The sequence below is a fragment of the Pristis pectinata genome, chromosome 12 (genome assembly GCF_009764475.1).
Source record: "Pristis pectinata isolate sPriPec2 chromosome 12, sPriPec2.1.pri, whole genome shotgun sequence".
NCBI classification, from domain to species: Eukaryota; Metazoa; Chordata; class Chondrichthyes; order Rhinopristiformes; family Pristidae; genus Pristis; species Pristis pectinata.
The window spans coordinates 31,656,938-31,684,159 of NC_067416.1; the positions used below are offsets into that span (position 1 = coordinate 31,656,938).

At 36.7% G+C, this 27,222-nt stretch overlaps 1 protein-coding gene across 2 annotated transcripts in view; it reads right to left on the reverse strand.

Moving 5' to 3' along the window:
- Positions 1 to 3,021: 3,021 nt before the first annotated feature.
- The window catches only part of tbc1d12b (TBC1 domain family, member 12b), a 69,123-nt gene continuing 44,922 nt past the window's right edge, over positions 3,022 to 27,222 (reverse strand). Inside the window, exons 3-13 of one of the 2 annotated variants that reach the window (XM_052027248.1) lie at positions 22,633 to 22,748; positions 17,629 to 17,711; positions 17,002 to 17,119; positions 16,796 to 16,902; positions 15,872 to 15,952; positions 13,273 to 13,367; positions 11,789 to 11,860; positions 10,765 to 10,893; positions 9,583 to 9,692; positions 9,100 to 9,358; positions 3,022 to 4,841 (exon numbers count right to left, since the gene is read on the reverse strand). In XM_052027248.1, the coding sequence (XP_051883208.1) occupies positions 4,773 to 4,841; positions 9,100 to 9,358; positions 9,583 to 9,692; positions 10,765 to 10,893; positions 11,789 to 11,860; positions 13,273 to 13,367; positions 15,872 to 15,952; positions 16,796 to 16,902; positions 17,002 to 17,119; positions 17,629 to 17,711; positions 22,633 to 22,748 (1,239 nt within the window). In that variant the 3' untranslated portion in view covers positions 3,022 to 4,772. The remainder of the gene's footprint in view (positions 4,842 to 9,099; positions 9,359 to 9,582; positions 9,693 to 10,764; positions 10,894 to 11,788; positions 11,861 to 13,272; positions 13,368 to 15,871; positions 15,953 to 16,795; positions 16,903 to 17,001; positions 17,120 to 17,628; positions 17,712 to 22,632; positions 22,749 to 27,222) is intronic. The other variant, XM_052027249.1, reaches the window with a different exon arrangement.

Genomic DNA, 27,222 nt, shown 5'->3' on the forward strand with positions numbered 1-27,222 from the left:
GCTGATCATTGACTTCAGGAAGCAGGGTGGAACATAGTCCCTATATGTATCAATGGAGCTGAGGTGGAAATGATTATGAACTTCAAGTTCCTAGGTGTAAACATCACCAATAGCTTGTCTTGGTCCAACCACATAGACGCTATGGCCAAGAAAGCATACTAGCGTCTCTACTTTCTCAGAAGGCCAAGGAAATTCAGCATGACCCCATTGACCCTCACCAATTTTTAATCGCTGCACCATTGAAAGCATCACAACTTGGTATGGCAACTGCTCTACCCAAGACTGCAAGAAGTTGCAGAATTGTGGACACAGCTTAATCCATCACAAAAACCAGCCTCCCCTTCATGGACCCTGTCTACACTTTCTACTGCCTTGGGAAAGCAGCTAACATAATCAAAGACCCCTCCCCCCCCCACCCTTCCTTCGGGCAGAAGGTTCAAAAGTTTGAAAAAAAACACGCCACCAGGCTCAAGGATAACTTCTATCCTGCTGTTATAAGACGATTGTTCAAGAACTTCAATCAAGAAAGATGAACTCTTGACCTCACAATCTTTGTCATGGCCCTTGAACCTTACTGCCTACCTGCACTGCACTCTGTAACTGTAACATGACATCTTGCATTGAGGTAGTACAAAGGGAAAAAATAACAATGTATTGATATTTTGAAATGATCTGAATGGATGGCATGCAATAGTTTTTCCACTATCTCAATACATGTGACAGTAATAAACCAATTATCAATAAGGGAGATAGAATATAAATGTAGGGAAATCTTGCAATTAATGGTTTTGCTATTTTGAGATTGTTACGGACTAGGTGAATGTTCCTTTAAGATAGAGCATAGTGGTGTGTGTGGCATGCTTACATCAACAGAAGATGAAGGACGTAATGACGTTGTTGAAGAAGTCAGTTAGAGAAGAGAGAGAGAGGGAGACACACCAGCCTGCTAGTTTTCTCTATTGATGGATGAGAAACAATAACTGTGTTTATTACTACAACCCACTTATGGAAATTGGGAGTAATCCGGTGGAGTTCACTTTGTTGCTGACCTGTGGAGGGAAACAGGTATTTGTGTGGACAGCCACGATTTGGATGCTTTTCGGGGTGAGGAAGTCACTACTGAGTAAACACTGAGGTGTTGTTTGGGTTCCATCAAGGAACATTTGGATTTCGTAATTACTCTATGTTCTCTCTACATCTACGTTTTATCTTCAGACAACGGTGTTTGTTGAAGAAGCCTTTGCTCATGTTTCACCTTATGGCTTGCGGAACTGAACTTTAAGAACCATTCCTGGACTTGGAGTTTGGGACTTTGCCACACACACACACACACACACACACACACACAAAGAGTTTAGTTTTGGGGTTAATGTTCAAGGTTTAACATTTTTACTTTTATTTTTCTTATAAGTAGTTATTAATAAAGTAGTTTTTAACACTTATCACATAACTCGGAGTTATGTTGCTGGTTCGTAACAAGATCATATATGATTTGTGTAGTTTTGCTCTTCTTATACAAAAAAATGTACTTGCACCAGAGAATTCAGAGAAGATTCACTTGGGATGAAGCAGTTGCCTCATGTGGAAAGTATAAGCAGGTTGGGCTTGTACTAATTGGAGTTCAGAAGAATGAGAGATGATCTTATTGAAGCAATCTGTGTTGGCTTAACATTAGATGATGCAAGGATGATTCCTCTTGTGGAAAACTTTAGAACATAGAACAGTACAGCACAGGAACAAGCCTTTCAGCCCATAATGTCTATGCCAACCATAATGCCAATCCAAACTAATCCCATCTGCCTGCACACAGTCTACATCCTTCCATTCTTTGCCTGTTCGTGTCTAAGTGCCTCTTAAACCGTGCTATCATATCTGCTCCACCACATCCCCAGCAGCTACCATTGTGTAAAAAAAAAACTTGCCCTGTAAATCTACTTAATTCCCCCCCTGCCCCCTTAAAGCTATACCCTCTATGATATATTTCCACTCCAGGAAAAATACCAACTATCTACCCTATTATATACCTCTCATAATTTTATATACTTAGATCAGGTTGCCCCTCAGCCCCGGGCACTCCAGAGAAAACAATCCATGTCTGTCCAGCCTCTTTTTATAGATACTCAAATCCAGGCAACATTCTGGTGAACCTCTTCTGCACCCCCTCCAAAGCCTCCACATCTTTTCTGTAATGCAGCAAACAGAACTGCACACAATACTCCAAATGTGGCCAAACCAGTTTTATACAGCTGCAACATGACTTCCCAACTTTTATACTCAACACTCCAACTGATGAAACCAAGTATGCCTTACACCTTCTTTACTATCCTTCCTACTTGCGTTTCCACGTTCAGGGAGCTATAAGCTTGCACCATAAAATCCCTCCATACATCAACTTGGGGGAAATAATTTCAAAATACTTGGTCATCTAGAGGAAGAATTTCTTCCCAGTTTGTAAAAAAAACAAAAGGAATTCCTGATTTTGGCTGCACCATTAAGTTCCACATCCCAAAAATACTTGGTGGTGGCAAGTTTAACAAATGGATCTGAGTAAATGATCTACCAACCTAGCAAACTGAAATGACCAAGAACACATAACTAACATTTGTTGGACCACTTTTCATTAATTGTGTTATGCAGATACAATGGAAACTCAAAACTATAGATGTGCTAAAGGCCACAACATAATGAAGAAATGAGCAGTAGAGGTTCTTTAATAAGTCTGTTTAGTGTGTGATAAACCACCCATAAGTGGGAAAATACACCAAAGAAATATTTTAGCCAGTTTTGCCGATTTGATGCCAATAACCTGGATTTGTGGAAACTGCCAAGAATGAGTCCAACACAAAAATAACTAAGGAATGGTTGTAAGGCAAGAAGAAATATCAATGTACCGAACTGGGAGTGTCAGCTGAGCCATTTTGCTTATTTCTTCTCTGAACCAAGTATTTCGTGTTGTGTTTGGACTACACCAAATAAGATAAATCTATTGAAAGTTATGGAAAACTGAAAAAGCACACATTTGAAGGCACTTGACTTCATACTTTATTTACATATGAAATTGATGTCTAGTGGTATTATCTGTGGACTGTTTCCCTTCTATTTACAATTTGCATATACATTACATTTGAATTCAATATGAAATCTGTACAATAGAAAGCAAGATAAAGAAATTCATTTAACTAAATGAAAGGATACATAAATAAATTGTATATTTCAAAGTATTTTGCACTCCATCTGTAGTACATTAATGCTTAGAGAACATGCCAATTCCTTTAATAAAGATTTCAAAACAAACTCAAAAAGGTAAAAATCCCTACAGAATTCAGTTTTATACTTCAACAATGACTTGCAATACAGGAGCTGATTTTGCTAAAAATACAGGAAAATAAAGTACAAATCCTTTCAAATAAAAAAAAACAGGAAAATATAAGAACGTATACTTTGTAATTTGCACACTAGACAAGTCTCAAATTTACACAAACATCTGTCACCTTTCACTGCAGAAATTGCATCAGGTTAGAAAAAAGCCTGATCGTTAGCCCTCTGCTTTCTCGTGATTACTAACAAATAACTTTGCCTCCTCTTTCCATGGTGAGCAGACAACAATCCTGAGCAATGTAATATAGTACACACTGCAACAGCTTGTAGTTCTCAATTTTCATCACCTGATTTGAAATAAATGTTACAATGTTATCATGGTTTACATTCCAAAACTTTGTGCAAAGCACAGCCATTTTGGGAGTTTTCTGTATTGCACATTATAAAACAAACACAGTTGCTAACGTCAAGCCCATAGCACCTGTCTGAGAACAATCACAAAAAATCATCAGCTGAGACACACCAACTTTTAACTGTAGTAGTATAATATTTGGAATTTTCTAAACCTGGACATTTCACAGTTCTACCATTCTGTTTGCAATTCACCTGTAGGCCTGGAGATTATACAACACCCATATTTCCATTGTTGAAAGCACCCGAAAAACATAGTACTGAAATGACAGTTTTTAAAAAATATCTGTAGTACAGTTCAGTAATCAAAAAAATGCCACAGTTCAGTATTTGAATAAAAAATCGTTTCCAGAAAACAGGAAATACATGGAAATATTAAAAGAGAGAGAATGTTGTGCAATATTTTGAAACCAAGCACTTACAGGTTAACAAATGTGGTGGTTCTGTAAAGCAGAACAGTACTGGTTTTAATGCTCTATCCTCCTTGGCTTTTTATCTCAGAATCTTAAAGCAAAATGACCGTATTAAAAAGTAAAAACCAGCTATTTCCCCAAATAGGATCATCAGTAAAAAGTTACACATGATGGAGGATAGCAATTCAAAATCCATTTGGTCCACTTTAGGTAGTTTCTGGGAATCAGCTGGCTTTGGAGGTATGCTGTGCACCAGAAACATGGTATAGCAAGATGGTTGGTCAATAAGTGCTCAGAAATTTTACATCTCAGTTTTCAATCAGCTAATAAATGCAGAATAAACTATTTTGCACAGGACTCCACTTTTCTTTTAATACTGACATTAGTGTAAACAATTCTTCATTTTTGCTGGGCACAAGCCACAAAAGCTCAACTGCACCATTACTCACTTCCCATCAATGCGTGCAACATACACAGATCTTTGGGTCATCAATAGTCCAAAAATATTCAGTTCTTTAACTCCAACTGACAACAGTTTTAAATAGATGCACTGAAGAAATTTCCATGTAGTATTGCTACACCATTAATTCTAACAGACCCCTGCAAACATCAAAAGTCCCCAAAGGAATATTAACTTTTCAGGGCAGGACTGTGATTCTTCTCAATTTCTTTGTTTTCCTTCATTAGTGAGGCAAACACCTGCAGGTTATAAAAGGGAAGAATGAGGTATCATGCACAAATGATTCAAAACAGACCAATTTATAAATTGACTTAAGAATGGAGCTGCACTGCAACATTAGTCATTAATGTAATTATGTACTTAAGAAAGCAAAATGACAAGTAAAACACCTCAAAATACTGAACCTAGCACATTTTAAAGCAACGCTAAATTTAATTAGATTTGTCTTTTCCATTTCAGATTCTTCTCTGGACAACATTAGAGATGAATTCCACACAGCTGCAGAATTCTTGCCAGAGCACCATAAATCAGTGCTTTAACCGGGCATCCACTGTTAATGGCTGCACTTCAACATTTTACATTATTCCAAAATCTTGAGAGAGAACCAAAGTTTCACTTATCATTCTTCATTATTAATCTCTCTCATGTAATTGGAGGATGGAAGGAGGGATGACCTATACTCATCTCTTGGTGGTGGCAGCCCCCTGGTGGTTGAAATGCTCACTCATGAGAAGTGACCATCATTAGCTTTAGTAGTACACCACACAAACTAACAGATATTCCTTGCTCTTCAAAATCTCTATCAATTTGCAATACACTTACCCTGACTATACTCTACACCATCAATTTGTCTGTAAACTAATAGCAATTCATCTGATCAACTGCTACTCATCCTGGGCTGTTTACAAATCCAGGGGTGATTTTTTTTAAAAGATAGATACAAGACCAAGAAACCTGGAGATTAAAAATTAGTGAAGTCCAAATTAAAGGTGAAACAACATTCCAGGGAATTGAAAAAAAGTAAATAAAGATCAAGTCACGTTGTGGGAGAGCAGACAGCTATTTGACCAAAGAATATCAGATGCATGGCTTTTCAAATTAGGCCACCGCTTTAGATATAACATTAATTCAAAGTATCATCAGAGTCTTCTAGAACCATCCAAATCTAAGTTTGGAGGCAGTCACTTTACAAGTACAGAGTTCAGGAGAATAAATGAATGATCATCCAGAAAGGCAGGATTAAGTAGTGCAGGAAGTCCTCAAGGTGTGCTAGTACCCAGCATGAGGGACCAGCAAGAGCGAGAACACATGGAAGGAGCACAGTCCAGAAAAATGGAATCCGGAACAAAGAATGCACAGGGAAAGAAAAAGCAATAGATATTAATGCAGTAGACATGGGGGATTTTATAGTCAAAGGCAGCAATAGGCATTTCTGTAACAGAGACAGCAGAAACCATCTCAGAGTTGGACCTTTAGGAGCCAGGGTGGAAGTTAAAAGGACCTCAAAAGGTAGTAATTTTTGAAACTTCTAATGTAATGAGTTAAAAGAGAGTAGAAATAGGAATCAAATTAATGGGTGCCTAGACATGTGGTACAAGAGAACAGGCTTCAGGTTCTTAGGACATTGCGAGCAGTAGTGTACCATGTCAAAATATGATGCAATGGCAATAAAGGAGAGGACATGAATGGAATCCTGTTAGCTGAAGTTAAGGTGGCGTTATCCCTCTACTGAGGCCATCAAATAGTGAGGAGGAGCTAGAAGTACAACTTGCATCAATATGCAACTTAGATCAACTGGTGATATTAGGGGATTTCGATTACCTGAAAAAAAATCAATTAGGATTATTTCCACACAGAATACGGAACAAAGAAATATGTTCAAAGGAACTTCCTTGAAAAGCAAGTTTTGAACTCAATGAGGAAGGAGACTTTACTGGATCTGGGCAGGGAAATGTGCCAAGTAGACCAAATATCTTAAAAATAGTAAGCATCATATAAGGTTTAAATTACTGGAAAAGAGCAGGAGCAAGCTAACGTGGAACTTCTTGATGGGAGGGAAGCTTCAGTTTCAACTGGATAAGAGGCTACTTTGTTCAGGTGGCGTGCAACCAAAGATTTCTTGGTAAAACTATAACAAAGCAATGAATGACCTTTAAAAGTCTGCTTCAGGTAAGGGCCATTGACATAGGGGAAAGGCAAGGGAATAAAATCCAGAGGTCTCAAGATGTCAAAGGTAATACAAATTATGATAAAATGAAAAATAAAAAGGGATGTAACACCCCTGGCGAGTAGTTCAAGTGAGAACATAGCTAAGTATAGTATGAAAAGATGAAAGTAAAATTAAGATGGGAAAAGTGAGAATGAAGCCCCCTCTCCAGACCACACTGATGGACTTCTGATAACCTGCCAGTATTAAAGTCCTTTGAACTTCTTTTTAAAATGTCTCATTCCCACCCGTCAGATGTCTGCAGCCCTGCAGCAGTCAGCAAATCCATTCCCATCCATCCCCGTCTCCTAAACAGCCTGTATGTACAGGCTGTCCATACGTTGGGCATACGTAACCTAGAGAGGACTTGTATCTAAGATTGGACAAACTGGGGTTGATTTTTCTAGAACAGAGGGGCTGAAAGGAGAGATCGTAATAGAGCCAAAAGGACAGATTTTCCAAAGTAGAAGGGTCAAAATCTATACCCCTTGGTTTTTAAGTAATTGGTAGGATTAGAGATGAGGAAAGAGAAGATCTACACAAAGGATGGTAGTGGTCTGGAAACTGGTGCCTGAGAGTGTGGATTCTTATATCCAATCTTTATTTTCCCATCTTTTAAAATAAATTAAAAATACAATTAGGATTATTAATATTTGCTTTAATCTTCAAATCTGACTGTCCTCCCAACGTCACTACATCTGGACACACATACCCCACCTGATAGAAAGAGGTTGGAAAAGTCCAAGCCACAGGACTTGCTGCATCTTTGTAGGCTGGTTCTTTCACCAGTGACTTGCCTCCCAATTACCTAATTCACATGATGCTGTCATCCTTCCTTTTCTTCCCAATATAAAATCACTATCTTATTCTCCACGTACTCACTCCAAACTTTAATCTTCTCCTACTGCTTTACACAAAGGCCCAAAAGTTAATACGTAATTTTCAATTTGATTTTATGAATACCTATTACTAGTCACATCCAAAGGATCAGTATTAGACTGATCCCAAGACTGCTGGTACTTAAAGCCTTTTCTAATTGGGCAGGTGTTTGAATAACACGGGTGTCTACTGATCACCCAACTCATCATGTGCCACCATTTACAGGGATCAGAAGGCAAAAGTAAAAATTAGAACAGATTCATTTTTTAATCCATGATATTTTCAAATTATTCTACACTAATTAGACAAAATTAGATTCAAGGTCAACAAAGTTATTCAGCATTAAGGCTCAGTATGCCATTAACAACTTAATTACATTTCATTAAACAATTTGTAACAACATTTTCTTTGACAGCAAAAATAGAGTTAAAAATTATTGGTTCACATCAATTAGTTCACTGATTACACCCCAAGCTTGCTTTACAGCTCAGCAGACCAGTGGTATTTCCCAGCTGTTGCATCAGTGGACAGCACCGGCTACTGGTAATCCAGCCAGAACCAACATTGGTCAACGTAGCCAGTCTACTGACCAGTGTGGGATACATCTGTGTCTTGTGGATCCTCACGAGTAAACACAGGTGTTGAAAATATTTTATTCACTTAATTTTGTGCATCTTCTAAATGTTTGTTCCAAGTGCAGACTGACATGACAAATTAAATATCTATCAACGTCAGTCATTTTATCCTTTAACAATGTAATCAGAAACCTTTAATCAAGTAAAGTGATGTCGTTTCCACAGATCTCCCAATTAGAGCCTTAAATACAGTAATTAAATCTAGTAATTTAAGGAATTTAGGACTAACTCGCTGTATATTGTGTGCAATCTTGATAGTCTCCTTATATTTTGGTGGCCAATGATACAGGGTTACAATTATAATTAAAACAGGTAATTATGCTTTCTATAAAAAGCATCAAAAGTTACAAGGAAATACAATCAGATAAGTTTCATTGTCAAAAACAGTGCATCATATTTAAGTAGATTTTAACTCACAGGAAAATGTGCAATTGTTGATGACAGATAAAAGCTTAAAAACATACACGTCACCAGTCACCAACTGAGAAGGTTCTTATAAATGCAACAAATTATATTGTCCGTTAAAAAAATTCTACACAAACAAAACTTAAGTAAATTTGCTCAAACTCAGTTCACAGCACACTAAAATTTCAAAACGTTTTATACTTTAGAATATTTAAATGACAATCTCATCACTCTTATAATAAATGTTGTGAGTGATCTCTGATTGCTTGGAGGCATAACAAAGTTTATGCTATTCTTAAAATAAAGGCATGTTATATTCTGTGCTACTAATACTTGCAAATTAAATGCAATACTAAATATGCATTTCCTCACCTGTGTCCATTTTTTGTTGCTGCTGTGCATCTGAACAGTAGTAATGCAAGCAAACAGTTTTTCTGATGTGATGTCTTCAGGCAGTTTGGTAAGGAATTGAGCTATGTGAATAAAATCCATTTGCACTAAAATATCCTCATACAACTTGAGAATGCCCAGAGCTGTCCGAAAAAGGAACTCTTCCCCATCACGGCAAAAGACATCCCAGACTCGACAAGCCAGGTCCAGGGGTAGCGATTTACTGTAGAGTGTAAATATCCTGCAATTAAAGAATACAGCAATAAAAGGAATATCATAGTGGTTGCTGTGACTATGCAGTATTAAAATAAGTAACACAGCGCAGTATATACTATATATCACAAATTATACCTCGTCATAAGGAGTGTAATACAATTAGATCAGTTATGATGGCAGTCAACAAGCATACTAAACAATATCCTAAACTGAACAATTTAGCATCTAAAGAAAATGTTATGCACTTACCAGTCTATAAGGTAGATATCAGGAGTCAAATTATTTTTCATGAAGTGCGTAAAAAGTTTTGGAAGATTTTCCTCAAAGAACACTTCAAATGATGCAAAATATTTCAGCATCTGAGGAGAAGAACATTTATTCAATACTTTAAAATTCTACTTGCTGAATTTTAAAAACCTTTAATCCAATTTCAACATTTCTCTGATTAAAATTTATACTTAAAATGCTTCCGAAGGAACACTGGCATTTGTTCAAAATAAAAGCTCCAAGATTTCTAATTTGACTTAAATCAATTCAATTTAGAATAATTAGAGTCAATATGTAGTGTAGAAAATGGCCCAAAAATTCTGGTTACCAATTTCAATGCAACTTTAATTCCTGTGGCCAGTCCACTACAGTGAAGAAAGGACCATCTAATGGGGATGTAGTGTACCACATTTCACATTTATGGCTTAATCAATGAAGTACTCCTTTCACTTTTTTCAAGTTTTTCTCCCTCTGTCCCATGGGCATCATCATTTGAGTTATTATTCTGCAGATATGGTCAGATGTGTTCCTTTACCCAGTTTTTGAGCTATCTTTTGAGACTATGCTAATGCTATTTGACTTATCAGATGAATTAAAGCCAAAGCCAGATATTAAAAAGGAGCATTTTTTTTTAGGCAACACATTATGCCTTCCTATGATACAGTGTTACAAATTTGCAGGTAGCATTCCACACTGATCAAATCAGGAAAAGTGAGCCACAGGTTAGCATTTCACCTCCCACGGGTACAGACCAAAAGCAGAAAGAGCAAAGACAATAAGTTGCTTTGAGGCTCCACAGAAAAGTTTTCTAAACATTTATATACGAATGCCAGATGAAATAGGTTTTTTTGAATTAAGTAATTTTTTCTTAATTACCTAATGTTCTTTGACCTTGTACTGAAAGAAGAAACATGATTTCTAAGACATTTGAGAATAAGGAGCAAGTTTAATCTGGAAAAAATCTACATGTCACAGTTGTTAAAGTTCTCTGGCATAAACAGTCAATTTTCTTATAGAAAATTGAAACAAACCCAAAACTGGTGTTATAGACCAATTGCTGGGGATACACACACACACTACATACCAGATCAAATTGTTCACATTTCATAGGAAATAAGTAGCAGCATGCAATCTGTTTCATGATACATACTGTAATGTCCTTACCATATCATGATCCACACGGAAAAATGCCAGCTGACAGGGTTTGTTCAACAGGTTGGCAAAGGCTATGAAAGCATCAGCTTCTTCTAAATTAAGGATAAGAACAGCAGCAACAAAAGACATTCCTTGGACCTGCAGAAAACAGTACACATTACTAATTATGTTGCTGAAATTTAATAATACAATTTCCATATTGCCTTAACAATGTGCAGGATTTAAGGCATTGTCACATTTCCTCCTTTTTGCAGAAGATTTTAACACTAATCCCAGTTTATTATTTGGTTATCTCCAAATGCCTCAAGCAAACAGAAGTGATAATAACAATGCAACATTCTTCAATAACAAAATTTTTGTTTGTTTAAAATGGTTCAGCCTGTTGAAAGATTAAAGAACCACAGGAATTTACAATATTTATGTTATACAGAAGGGGAAATGTTTTAGATCCCCTGGGTAACGTTTTCATAAGAAATGCGAGTTAGCTCTAGAATGCAAAAGCCATTTGTTATTTCATAAAACATCCAACCAGAATCATTTAATGGACCAGCTGATGTCTGAGATTTAGCAGCTTGCGCCTGAGGTTGAAAAGAAAAAACCTAGTAATAAGCAGTCACTGGCAAAATTCTAGCTGTAATAAATAAAAGAACCATGATAACGTGGCAGCAATCAAAAAGCAAAAACAACCTGCAAATGCTGTAAATTTGAAAAGGAAACAGAAAATGCTAGAAATAGGTCAGAAAGATCAGCAACTTGATATGCTAAATTTGTTCCTCATTCCACAGATGCTCCCTGAACTGTTGAGTATATCTAGCATGTCATCTTTTTATCTGTAATGTGGCACAAAGATTTCAGAAGTCCATGGATTAAATACCTGAAATACTAGGGCATTCTATGAGACTGACTTTTGATATTACAAAGCTATCCCATGTACTCAAGGTATAAAACATGTGCACACCAATACCTTCAGGAGAAACAGAAGAATGCCTTGCAAACCAAATTTTAGGACATTATAAAAAGGCAAAATACTTACATATCCAACATCAGGCCTGTAGCAGGTATATGCCCCAAGAACACTGTGGAGAAGATCATGATATGGTCCACCCTTCAAAATTAACACATGACTGTCAGATCTATTAATATGAATAACAGAAAAACAAATGCAATGAACAATTCCTTTCTCAATGTAACATTCTCTGCCCTCAATTTTTTTTAATGATCAGGTCACGCATTAATCACCCCATTCCCACTGAATTAACTTCCCCTTTAACAACTTTCACAGTGCAATGATTGCCTGAATTATTTGTGAAGGCAGGGATACAGCACACTGAACAGAACACCCTCCTTGGCCCCTCTTTTGTTTTTATTTCTCCAACCACTTTTGTGCACAACTACACAACTATTTATTAGGGATGTTGAAAAATACAGTGTAAATCCACTTTAAGAAATAAAAGCCAGCAAATCTGAAAACAATGATCAAACAAACACAAATCTTAAATGGGTTTTGCCCTGAGCCTTCACTCAAAGAAAAACACTTGCAAAGAATTGATGGACCAAATACTTCATTTCTGTGCCAAGACACATCATTGATGCTACATTTGGACTTTCAATGTGGAGAGAGATTTCATTAATGACATTCTCTCTTACTGAATTTACCACCGTTATTCATAGTTTTGAATGTAGTTTAATTTTGGCATTTGCCATTTTCAGTTCAGCAGAAATGCACCCTGCTTAAAATATGACAATACCACACAGTACAATTTCTTTAAAAGGTCTGTGATTAACATTGTTTGAAGTGAAGTGTCTGGATTGAACCCTTAATCCAAAATGAACAGTAAAGTATTCCACTCGTTTGCCTAGGAAAAGGAATATACAATTGCTGGACGACTTCCACTGACAGAAAAAGTTGTTTAAATTACAGAATCATTGTTTTTAATTTATAATAGAAATGGTGGTTAACCTTAAAGGCAAACAACTTAAGGCATTTTGATTGTTCTGAACAATATATAATCTGGTTGTTTAAACCATTTCTAAATATATTATTGACTAAATTGTTTTAGTACTTCCTCTGTGAGGAAAGATTTTTTTAAATGCACTTACGAGTATAATTTAACTGTAATTATCTGTAAATTTCATTTTCTCAGTCTATCAACTTCCCCAATTTTAACCACAATGTATAACGTAGCAGTTATACACATTTACAAAAGCAGACATAGTGCCATTCCATGGTTTCATTTAAAAAAAACTTATTTTAAAAAATGAAGCATCAGGTCAAATTCCTGCTCAGTTGATTTGCTTAGTTCCCTTTGAATGCACTCCTTCAGATTCACTTTTATCTCAATACATTTTGTCCTTACTAAATTGTTTTGACTAATTTGTTCAGAATTCAAGTCAACATGGTTTCATAAGCCTTTTATATTTATGTATTTTCAGTCAATTGTCATATTTCATGAAACAGCATGAAACAATTCTGACTTAAAATTGTGTGTAATTAAACTTCGAAGCAAAACCACAAACCTTTTGGAAAATGAAGAGAGAAGGGAATGTACGGGAAATATCCAGCTTTATCAATTCAAGACTCGCTTCTCTGTCAGCTCCTGATGCTCCAGGGTCTAGAAATAAATGACAGTGAAATTGTTACTAAAAGTGAAATGTTGAAACCAAATCTACATTGTGGCTTTACGGGCTGTACACAAGACGTACCTGTAGATGTAACACTGCTTCTAATTGCACTAGAACTTGCAGTTTCAAAAAAAACAACTTAAATTTAATTAGCAGCACATAAGATAACAATGATCGTGTTTCATTTTTCATGTCACCACACATCAAGAAAGTATATAACATCTTATTTAGTTATATTAAAAAGATGACAATGAGTAAGAATATGCAAGTAACATATGGTACTGGCAAGGCAGGGAGATGAGCTGTGGAAAGTTTGAAGAGCTTTTGACACTGCCAATGTCATATGTTGCTGACTAGTGAGTTTTAATCCTTTGTTTGGATTGATTTAACCTATTAATATTTAAAATGCACTTCCAAGATATTTGTTTCAAATTGAGCACAAGAATGGAGGCAAGAAAGCTTGTAAATAAATGCAAAGTACCAGAGAATGAAATGCATCTATATTGTATTATTTTCAAAACTGTAGAAAGGAACTGTTCAGCACTTGCCTGCTTTATTTATATTTGAATGAAAGTATTCATAGATCATAAACAGCATCAAAAAAAAGCATGAAAGGATAGTAGGAAGGATACAGCATTAATATCATGTGCAAAATGGTTCCCTAATGCACTTCTTTTAATTAAAATGTTGGTTAGCATTTTTGTTTATGTTGAGTTTGCAAAAGTAGCAATTCCTTCAACAGCAGGTGTATAATGCACAAGCTCCAGCCAGTACAAATCAATATGCTTCATCCACAAAGCCCCAATCCCATAGTATTTTCAAATTACAATGTTCATCACCTACCCTATGGCCTTTGGTGAAATGGGGCAAGTACTTTGTTACAGGAAAGGATCTTGGCAGACAAATGTACCAAGATACTCAATAGTTTAGATATTCGCCAGTCACACTCTGCTTCATCTTCATTTAATGTACTAGGTGATTACATACTCTCAAGTCCTAGTGATGTTCACAAACCCTATTTCTCATTGCACTGAGATGCTAGGTCCCAATGCTTGACCCCACAGTTACCCACATCTTCCACAACTTAACTTAGGTGAATTACTGGGTTTTCAGTGCAAACAGTAAGCATTTTGTGAACTTGAGACAATCCAGGAACTTTCTTAATAAGCAGATGAATTTGGTAGGGCCTGGATGTCATTTCTGACTGAGTACTGCTTTTTCTCCTCAGATGTTAAGGCAAGTTATAAACAAGAACAGGGAAGCAGTGTCAGTGCTGGCTTCAATCTGTGAAGACCTTTCTAGCATTCAGTTGCATGTCAAGATTTGTACATATATTTTCTGTCTAGGTGGCAGCAAAACATCAGGATCCCTTACTACAGGTGGCACAATATGAAGCAACAGGCTATGTATGAATCATACATGGACACTGTAGAAGATTCATTTGCTTTCTCAGTATTATACATAGTTAGATCACACTTGGAGTATTGTGTTCTGTTCTGGTCTCCTAATTATAGGAAGGATATGGAAACTTTAGAGGGTGCAGAGAAGATTTACCAGGATGCTGCCTGGATTGGAAAGCATGTCTTATGAGGATAGGTTGAGTGAGCTAGGGCTTCTCTCTTTGGAGAACAGGAGGATGAGAGGTGATTTGATAGATGTGTACAAGATAATAAGAGGCATAGGTCGAGTGGACAGTCAGACTTATTCCCCCAGGGTGATAATGGCTAACACGAGGGGGGCATAATTTTAAGGTGATTGGAGGAAGGTATAGGGGGATGTCAGGGTAAGGTTTTTTTTAAATACAGAGTGGTGGGTGCGTGGAACACACTGCCAGCAGAGGTTGTGGGGCCAGATACATAAGGGACATTTCAGAGACTCTTAGATAGGCATATGAATGATAGAGAAATGGAGGGCTATGTGGGAAGGAAGGGTTAGATAGATCTTAGAGCAGGATAAAATGTCGGCACAACTTTGCGGGCCGAAGGACCTGTACTGTGCTGGAATGTTCTATATTTCCAAACTGAATCATTTTCTTTTTTAAATTAGAGAAACATGAATACAATCCATGTTTGTAGCTCACAGTGGATGAAGTTTTAAAATCCATATGTACTTTACAGAGCAGTTTTAACCACTTTTTAAAAAAATGTTCATGCATTGGAAAATACTACGCAGTGAAAGCAGATGGGACGAGGCATACAATACTGTACTTGCAACCAATTTTACTGCACAATGAATTGACTATATTAGCCTACTGGTATATGAACAAAAAAAAGCTGCATTTTGAAGCTGCATTTGCCAAATAAAGGAGGGAAATAAAATGGGCAATTATTGGAGTAAATAATACATGGCAGAGTGGAAATACTGTTTCAGCATTGAGGAAGAGATAAAAATAGACCTGTAATAATACAAGCACGCAACAGTGAACGTGGCCTCTTTTCAACATTGATGGTTTACTGACTTGCCCCAGGTGGCGTGCTGAAAAATCCAAGTTTACCTTCAGTTTCATTCTCAGATCCAACCTCACTGAAGTTTTTCCATCGCTCCTTGGCTCTAGACAGGAAAATTTCATAAAGCTCTAAGAAATGAAAGAACACCACAAAATTAAGGCAATTTCGAAACAATGTGATTTGTACCAGTTTCAACCAAGTCAAGCAAACATGGAGCAATTAAAAAAAACCCAAAGTGTGCTATGGCAGGGGTGTGACAGGGGCCCAGAACAGCTAGCTCCCTTCTTGAGCAACAATGGCATACCATTCAGTGTGCCAAGCCAAGATCAGGAAACAGTCTGAAGAATATGCGGCCCCAAATTTATATCAAATTTAGATGCCATTTCCTCGCCATTTAATTATGAAGGTTCGATTATGCTGAAAAAATTGTCAGATCACTTCTAGGCATAGTTCTATTTGAAGAAGCCCAAATACCTGACTGCACCTAATTCTTTACATTCGTTCTTGGTAAGATTTATCAAGAATAGATGTAGTAATATAAATAAGATTGGAACAAGATAAAGGATTATCAAAATAATGACAGTTCAACACAAATTATAATAGTGCAATGAATTAACGAGATTCACCAAAGGCAAAGCCATACAGAAATTTCCAGATTCAATCTTGATCTGTACTGATCATGGATCTCAGTTACCATGAAGGTAGAATTATTATTAGCTTCAACTGCCTGGAAATATTGCAAGAAAATCAAGAATTCCATCTTCGCCTTTTCTGTGAAGCCCAACTCCCCACTTTGTTGGAATAAAAGGTAAAATTCAGTTAGACGTCTTGTCATACAGGCCAAAGTCACCAGTCAAGCTCATGTAAGTAGAAAGACAGTGGAGAACTGTCAAAACAGTACTTCTGAAGCAAAGCATTTTCCTCTATTTATCCCTCAGTTAAGAATTTATGCAGAAATTCAGAGTACATACCGTGAGTGATATTCAGTTCATTACCAACCGCCAACCTCCATACTTTTCCTCGAACACTTGGGGGGATACCCTGCCACCACAGTTCACGTACCTTCCGTGTATTTCGACTGTATATGAGAAACAAAAAGATATTTTCTAATTATCACAATTTAAATTTAATTCTTTTTCCAATAGTGAACTATTAGGATGGCAGTTGCTTCACTTACATAGTTTCCCAGTTGGGAAGAATATCTGTGTTCCAAATTATCATAGCATGAGCAATACTTTCTTCCTGCCTGAATCGCTCCTTCATAATTTTTTTTCTTCGCTGTGCTTCTTTTACCTCTATAATCAAGATTCAAAAGTATATTTCAATTATTGTTCACACAGGTTACAAATTACTAGCAATCAAATCAGCCCAGATTCATACTCTTGAGGTGGCAGACAATTAATCTATTTTCAGAGCTCTGACAATTGTGGCCAAGTTCACTTAAGACAGTAATAGAATACCTATTCTAGAAAGACCACTCCCTTATTTTTCTTCTCTTTACCACTACCATCATTCACATCACCCTGCCTCCAATGGGAACTTGTGTTTGATATGCTGGAACTTGGTTGTGAAACTCAATTTATGACATTGAAATTGTATATTCATTTGTTCTGCACAAGAACAGTTAACAAAGTGTAGCCATACTTATTGATTACAAAGACTAGTTAAAGAAATCCCATGGCAATATAATGAAAAACATATTAATTTTCAGCACAAGGAGACTCCTCCCAAAACATTGTTCGAAGTACAAGGGATGAATCCCATCATGTTGCTTGGAATGTAATAAAGTAACTAACTCAAGTACCTCGTTTCTTTGCTTCTGCCACCATTTCATTGTATTCTTGTCTGTGTCTTTGAGCTTCTTCTGCTGATTTTGCAGGCAGGTGTCTGTAAAAAGATAGTTTTCTAATAGGTATGGGTGTGAAAGCTTCATTATCAAATACCAAAATGAAAACACACAAACTATACTTATGTCCATTTACAATACTAAAATGCCCACAAAAATTATATTTCCAGAGCTTCTGCTAATAATACTTGCTAGTAATATTAGTAATTCTGATAAAAGTGACAACTGGCATTTGTATCCTTATCCTATGCATGTTCTTTCCCATCATAGACATGCAAGTTAGACCAATATTTAATGAATCAAAGCATCTTTGAAATCCAGATGCCATACAGATGAGAGAAAATTCTTTTTACAAGTACACACGCTTTGCCACAGACATTCTTAAGTTGCCACTGAATAGCAGCGGGGGATACACTAACACATGGAATGGAAATACTCAGAGAACAAGGCCACCCACCAACCACTGCTACTCATTATCATCAGGCAGCTCCCCAATTGCTCTCCCCACTAACTCAACTCCCATAAAAGCAGCTGGTACCAGCAGCCTAAAGCTACTGGCTGGCCCAGACTCCCTGAATCTTGTCCAAGACACATCAGTAGAATCTTTAGCTGTCAGATGTTGGTAGATCACCATCTCCCGGTGCTCTGTGGGTGGGTTGTTGAGTCACAATGTGTGATTTTTTTGTCTGACAGAAAGATTCATCCTGAGAGCAGCGACAGCTACATCTCATTCTGCCACCATCACTTACCATTTACAATGACCCAGGGAGTCTCCTGGTCTTATTTTAAACTCAAACAACCTCTCTCCCTTGTTTGTAAGCTCACCATTATGGTGGGACTTTGAGAAGCCAGTTCATCACCACTTTTCCAAAGATCACTTAGGGATGTGGGGGGGTGGGGGCAGATGGGGTCGACCTTTCCCGCTAGGTCCAGTTCCCCAAAAATGAATAAAATTGGATGAAAATGAAAAAACTACAGATGTTGGAAACTTGTAAAATACTAGACAGGCAACATCTGTGGGAAGAAGCAGTTAACATTTCAGGTCCAGGACCGTTCAACAGAACTGATTAAAGAAACAAGTTAGTCTAGGTAGCAGAGTAAGTGGAGCAGGGTGAAGGGTGAAACAAAAGGAATTCTCTGACAGGATGAAATAATGTGGCAGTTAAGAACAGGTCAAACTTTTGTCTGTGTAATGCACTGCTAACATTGTATAATCTATGTAATGTCCCGTCTGGCCTATCGGGAAATGCCCAGCAGGCCAGACTAAAGGTAAAGAAAAAGGGATGGCAGTCAAATTTGCCAGTTCTCATACAAACAGGAAGAAAAGGCGGGTTATCTAGTTGGAAAAGTTCAATATGGAGTCCTGCAGGCTCAATGTGGCAAACGAAAGTTGTTCCTCGAGCTTGTTAGGACTCACGATAACAGTACAGGAGGCAACAAATAGAAAAGTCTAAGTGGGAGTGAGATGGTGAATTAAAGTGGCAGGCAACCAGATGCTCAGGGTCACTCCCGCAGACGGTGGTCCACAAAGTGATCATGCAATCTTCATTTGATTTTTCCAACATAGAGGAGGCAACATTGAAAACACCAAATGTAGTACACTAGATTGGAAAGAGTGCAAGTGAATTGATGATTCACCTGGAAAAACTGTTTGGGTTCCTGGATGGTGGGAAGGGAAAGAGGAAAACTGACAGGTGTTACATTGCCTATCATTGTATGAAAAAGTGATGTACGATGGGAGTGGTAGGCAAAGACGGAAGAGTGGACCAATGAGTCGCTAAGGAAACAATCCCTTCAAAATGTTGAAAGGGGAGTAGAGGGGAATGTGCATCTTGTTGGAGCTACTAGAGATTGTGAAGGCTGATCCATTTAATGCAGAGGCAGTAGGATGGAAGGCAAGGGCCGAGTGATCTTACTCTGTCCAGGAGGAGAGCAGAGTTCTATCCCCCACATTTCTTTTCAAAGCAGGTCTTCAAAAGTTTGAGTGAAGCTCATTGCAAAAGTAATGCAGTTATTTTTAAAAAGCATCTTCGTGAAAAATATCTATCACTTCTAAAACATGAAGTTCAGAAAATAATTCATGAGAATGAATATGGACGAAGAATTTGAGAAGGAATTTAACGCTTGATTCTAGACATTCCATTTTTAAATACACAAAATGCAAAATATTTGAGATAATATAAATTGCCTAAGCACTGAACATATTTGAATTGATAGTTTAATATTGTCCATATACCAAATTCAAAAACAATCCAATTAAAACTATCTTTGTCCTGCATATGGATATAATTACGACTTTCAATACAAAATTATTAAATGGTTAAAATGAAACAGATGCCTGAAGAAACTCTCACTTATTCAAAGTTAAAGAAAATCCTTTGGTGAAGAACAAAGTCAAGATAAAAAATAACCCCTATATATTTTTTTGAAAATATAATCAGACTGGTGTTGAAAAGAATGACCTGTTTCAATAACAAAGCTGTTAATTTATAGCTATTACACTTATCACAGTACAATAGAAAATTTAGAGGTGAACAAGAGGTTTACAATTAAAATACTAGGATTTGCTAAGTTTAACCAATTGGACTTCCTGCATTATATATTTAATTGTTTCACTGCTGCCGCCCCCTCCCCTACCTATGCTTTCTATCAGCATAGTGAGTGAAGATAGTCAAAAGATGTTCACTCAGCCTATGGGGAGCTATACTGAAGCTGTGCAAGCAGGAACACTTTCCCTTGTCAAAAAATGACACTGAAAATGCAAATATTTATTGAGAATAGCTATCAGACTGTCTTATATTTCTTATTTGGATTTACCCCATGATGTAGAATAAGGTTTATCATTAAAATATTGTACAGCTGCAGACAGACAAAAGTTTCAACCAACTTTCACAATGAAAATACTTGCCCATTTCCAAAAGACCACAGCCATCATATACATGCAAGTTAGACAAATATATTTAATAAATTTAATATATTTTGCAACTGAACATTTATGGGTTGTAAATTACAAAAGGAAACTCAGTGCCAAAAGCAATAAATTTACTGGCCACCACGTGAATGTGAATAAAAATATAAACATATTGCTGGAAGCACAACTTAGATATTTTTTGTTTTCCCCCTATTAGTCTGTACTTTTGAAAAACTCACACCATTTAACAGGGTGATGTAGCAAACCAGTTAACCTTGATTTTGAATTCAAGCAACATACGATTTCTCTTCACCCCCAAAGTGTTAACTGTCTTTCTCTCCACAGCTGCTGCCTGAACTGCTGAACATTTCCAGCAGTTTGTTTTTATTGCATTTTTCTTTGATCAGAGCCATAGAGTAATAGCATGGAAATAGGCCCTTCGGCACAACTTATCCATGCCAACCACAATTACCCATCTAAGCCAGTCCCATCTATGTATGGGCCATATCCCTCCAAATCCTTTCCTATCCTAAACACATTTTCTCTGCTTGGCTCTATGGAGGAATTTTCTCTTTTGGGTGAAAGACCTTGCGATTTGGAAGGATCACAGACAAACACTTATTGGCTGATGGCACTATTAATCCTCAAAACAGAATCATTATTTATGTTTCTAGTTAATTTACAGGTACAAACATTTCAAATTATGCCTGCAATGTTATTATAGGCTTTTAAAAAAAAAATGACATTTTCAATAGTTGTTACAAGAAGTGATCACAGCCTTTACAGATACATCTTAGGTTGCATAAATCAGGGCTAATAATGACAACGTTTTCTGCTATCCCAGAAGACAGGAAATAGCAAACTCTATATCCACTTTGTGTTGACTGAAATAATAATTTATTTTCAATTAAATAGCTTATTGAAGAAAAGATGTTGTGGAAGGTATTAAACACAATATAGAAAAAGTCCAGCAGGTTAATTTATACTTCCAATCTTGCCTTCCTTCATTTAAAGCATTCTACACTAGCAATGTCCTTCATTTCTGTTTAGACGTTCTTCATGAAAATAACTTAATATTGTTTTTTGACATTGAGCTTCTTTCTGCTAATGTGCAGAGAATGGAAAAGGACACCAAGCCAGGGATGTGGAACTCAAGAATACTTCCCATGGAAGGCAGAATTATCAAAGCTGTTTTGTCTTATTACACACCCATTATCAGGACTAAGGCAATAACACTTGACCATTGAACCATTTTTATCATATGATGCAATTCAAAAGAGTTGCAAAGCAGAATGAGTATCTCGCAGTCTTTGGCATTTACCTTTATCATATGGACTTTTATTTTGATTAAAGAGAAAATGCTTTCTACACAAGCTTTAAAGCAAACTTCTTCATCCTTTGGTTTGGAAATCCAGTACATACATTTTGAGCGAACAATCACAAGAGGGCTAAATTTCTACATTAATTGAAGTACTATTTCCAAGACATTTGTGCAGTGGAATTATACTTTGTAATAATTTATGCAAAAGTATGCTTGTTAAGATTGGTCAAGTCATTTGACATGTTTTCAATGTAGATTGACACTACATTAATAGAAGGGAAAGAACATTAAAAGGTAGATCTCAAGAGAAGAATTCCAGAAAGCCTTTGAAGACTGCGCAGAGAGATTTCAAATCAGAGCATAAACCTAAACCTGCCAGGAATGAGGTTCAATTTGCTTATTGGTCCAAGACGAATGCCCTGTGGGGTGGGAGTGGGGGAATAGAAACAAAAGGGCTGAATATAATAGTGTGTTCTATAAACACATTAAAGTTTTCTATTTTACACATCTGTCAAACAAATTTGGTTCAAATACTACAAACTGTCAATTTTTCATTGCATTGATGTCAGATCTTCAAAAGTTGATGTCTTCTCTCATAAATACATCATTGTAAATTTGGATTGAATGGTAACAGAATTAAATTCTGTAATGGGCGCAATACATCTTATTGCTGTGTAATTAGTGAGTTGCACCAATCACCTTTCTAAACTGTACAGCATAACAAACTTACGCTGGCCGATCTTCAAGGATCAATGCAGTAGTAGATAGTGGCTCAAATTCAAGATTACGTCGCCGTCCAGACTGGAGTGGGGTTTTAGACATTCGGCCAGTTCTGGCTTCATATTCCTATTTTCAGCAGAAAGAACACATTAACACATAGCAAATATACTTTTAACAATTAAATACATAATGATCAAATTAGTTTGCATCGCCTCCCCACCAACAACCCATTTTCAAGTAAAAGGAAACAAGAACAGCCATTTGGGCAAATCTGCAACAGTTCAAACAATAGTTTCTGATTGTCACAATCAGAAGTCAAAAGTCATGTCTTCAGTGTTAAGGTTAACAAACTTTCAATGGCAAAGCACCGTATTACCATTTTATATTATTTCTTGCAAGCTAAATGGTTATGATACATTAATGCACATTCTTTAAAAATGTAAAACATCCATTTTACAGTAGCATAGCAAATACTTCCAGTTTACAGGTTAGAACAGCAGAGGAAAAAAGATCCTAATAAACCAGCCACAGTAACTGCTCCACATCTACCAACTCGCCTCAAATTTTGTGATAATTATGACGCATTTGATGCTTTCATTTCAACAGTACAACTGCAAGTCAGTTAAAATATCACTGTTTGCAGCACCACTGTGTTTTGGTTGAACCACATAGCATCTAAGTATAATGGTCTTTGAGATATTTTAAAGGACTAATTCAAATAAAAAAGTGATACATTCAACAAAATCCTCTCCTAATTTTCAAAAGTTGTGTGCACATGGCTGGGGCAGCATAACCAGTTGAACCATGAAGAAAAGACCATTGCATGTTTTTAAATGTATTAAGACAAATCCTACAACCTGAGCTGCAATAATTTTTATTTACAATGTTTAATTCAAAAATTTGTTGTAAATAGAAGTACAAGCTAATTTAAAAGGCTGAGCTTAATTATATTTACATAAGAGTTTTCAAAAAATATTTTGCCTGAATAATTGAGCTAAAGTTAGGATTTATATGTAAACTGCCTACTTTAAAAACAACATTCTTAGGAATCAAGATTTGTTGCCTTGAATCTTAGGAAACTCTTTGCCCCATGGGAGGTTGTGGCTTTTGTTCAAGTCATTCCAATGCTGGCAAAATTGGTGATATCACTGCCATTGAATGATACATTTGCTCAGAAATTTTGCTTGCACGAATCATTGATTTTGTAATACAATTTAAATAGCCACTGCCACCCCAGTTATAAAAGTTAAAATACAACTGCAAATCCAGATTTCCATGTTTCATCCTGCCTCCTAAAGAGCAATTGAAAAAGTACCTTTGAAATCTTTTTGGAGCATATTCATGCATAAAAAATACATATTTTCCTAAAATGAAAAATAGTCAAATGACATTTCCATGGGCAAACTCAGACTAGCTGTAATTTAGCATATTAAGAGTACCTGAAGAACCAAAGGATGTGATTTGTTATTAGCGAAGGATGTGTTTTTAAAAATGGCATTTTATGTAATGGACATGCTTGTATAATGATTTCCAGAATAAGAAATGTTTAATTATTTTACTCATATTTTGGCATGGTACCTAACTGTAAATGAGAAGGCCACTCTGCCCATAGTGCCTTCTCCACTATTCAACAAGATCATTGTTGATTTGGTCTTTAATATCAAATCTATTTACCCTCAATTCCCATCAAAAATTCTTCCCATTTTAGCCCTGATTATAATTACTGACTCTGTATCCACAGCAGTTAGGGGGAAAATTCCAATGATTCACAACCATCCAAGGACAAAAATAATCAGCTCTTAGGTAGCAAACCTCTTAACCTGAGACAGTGCCTACTAATTCTGGACTCCATCCCAGGGAAACACCCTCATAGCATCTAACCTTGCAAAGCCATTCAGAATGTAATGTTTCAAGGAGACTGTTTCTCCTTTTAAGCTACAGGGAACCCAGGCATATTCCGATCAATATTTCAAGACAATCTTCAGAATCAATCCAGTCAATTATCACTAAATCATTTCCAACTACTTCTTTTCTCAAATAAGATCAAAACTGTATGCAGTATTCCAGGAGCAACCTAACCAACCATCTTTGTACAGCTATAATACACTTTTCTCACTCTTGTAATAAAGGCCACCATTCCCTACTTGCTGTTCCTTCATGCTAACTATGCCTTTCTTATGCAAAGACATCATTTCTCTAACATTAACATTTAATAGTCTCGCACTATTTAAATTATACTCTGCATTTCTGTTCTACAGTCACTGCGTGGTCCACATAACTTGCATTCTCACCTTGCTACAATTAGCAAAATTAGATACATTATAGCCAGTCCTTTCATCCAAGTTATTAATATAGCTGAAGATTATTTTTGGATTTATGTTACTCTCAAACCAAATATGAAATTCTATCATATTATGATCACTCTTCCTCAGAAGGATCCTCTACTATGATATTGTTAATTAAACCCATCTCATTACACATGACTGGACCCAAATCAGCCTGTTCCTTGGTTGAGTTCACTACATGTTTCAGGAAGCAGTCTCAAATGCATTCCATGGTCTCATCCTCAACACTGCCTTCATGAATTTAAGTTGTCTAGTGAACAAGATTATTAAATTCCTTTTCCTACAAAATCCCATTATTACTTGTTTAATAGTCTGACAACATAGCTACTTTTGGGGAACTGATCGACTACTGTGTTTCTTCCCTTGTTACTCCTCATTCCCCCACTTCTCTCCCACCCCCCCAAAATAAAATCATTCCATTTTCTGACCTTCTGAACTAAGATAAGTTTGCATTACTGGCCTGCCATCATTCTTCATATTCAGAACTAATTCCACTCTTTTCCCATTTTATTTTACTGGAAGAAAATATTTCAAAATATTTAGCCTAACAGTAGACGAACCATTCTATGTTTGCTCGAGGACAGAACAATTATGATCCTATTCAGTTTAGCTATGTAAATACAGGCATTTTATCATGCTACTTGAGATACAGGAAAGGCTCCAGTAACTGTGCTTTGTTGCATTCTGAACAAGAGGCACATTAATTTTTTCCCCAACTGACATGCTTATGCTTCTGGAGGCACAATAATACTATTTCAATTATTAAGCTGATGACACAATATCAAACTACTTCCATATAAATAATGACATAATATTGGAATAAATGGCACAACTTCAAAGATGCTTTATGGGGCCTTTTCAATGTACGGCAAACAAAAATGTACATTTAAGGTTCTTTGTAGAGGATACATGGAAACGAGGTTGTGAGTAGAGACTAATCATCTCAACATCCTTACTTTGCTGCAGCGCTTTAGTTTTACACAGCAAAGTCTGAGGCCCAAGCAAATTCAGCTGTTTAATCTATTACCTAATCTTGCATCACACAATCAAGCAGATGTTTTCAATGATGATTCCAGTGTTCAATTACATGCACAACTCCTCAGGTAAATCACACAAAGCTCTGGAGGAACTCAGCAGGTCAGGCAGCATCTATGAAGGGAAATGGACAATGTGGCCCAGATGAAGGGTCTCGACCCAAAACATCAATTGTCCATTTCCTTCCATAGATTGTGCCTGACCTGCCGAGTTCCTCCAGCACTTTGTATGTTGCTCCAGGTTCCAGCATCTGCAGTCGCATCTCTCCTTGGGTTTTAAGCAGTCCATTTAGCACAATGTGGAGAACACTGGAGTTTGCTATTATAAGTGATAAGCAAGATTAATAACAGTGCCAGCTAAGAGGGGGGTAACATGATTTTCAGTGTTACCACTGACGTGCTGGGAGTCACATTTGACCAGAAACTTGACAAGACTGACCATGAATACTATGAGTACAAGAACACATTGGAGGCTGAGTACAGGTAACCCCTGTATTACAGTCTTTTGGGCTGTGGAAATCTGCCCTTATAGAATTCACAAATAACGACCAAGAATGTGAAATAGGGCTAAAATTTGCTCACTGATTTTGTGTGAAGTAAATATACCAACAAAATTTTGTTTTTGCTCAACTTGCATTTCTTGATGCATGTGCAGATGAGGCTTCACGTTATGGAAGATTGCAACAATGCAATAAATGCTAGCTTTGCCTGCAAATCCTATGTGCCATGGAAGAATCAGAAAATACTAAAGACCAACAAGCATTGAAAATTTAAATGTTGCAGACATTTGTCTGTCAAGTTGCCCATATGAGCAAGAAACAGAAATAATATTTGTTCTGTATTCTAGCTGCTTTGTTGAAATGTAACAGTAGCTATTCTAGATGAATAATTAAAACAATGCCATTTCAAAGCTGCCAAAACCAAAGAAACAATGGGCTTTATGAATTTAACAGCTTTCTGAACAAAGGCACAAACACCAAGTCAGGCAAAGAATGTGGTGTCAGTCAGCTCCTCCAACAGATGATGGCTATTCTTTTAATTCATTCAGCTTTTACCATTTCCTATATTCCCTGGAATGAAGCCTATTAAATACAATTCAGATGCCTATTCATGATAGGGAACTATAAAATGTGCCAATGGACCACTGGTTCTGCAATATTTCAAAGATCATCTTGTTCAATTGGAACATTTAATGCAAAAATCTCTCAAGAATCGACTGTG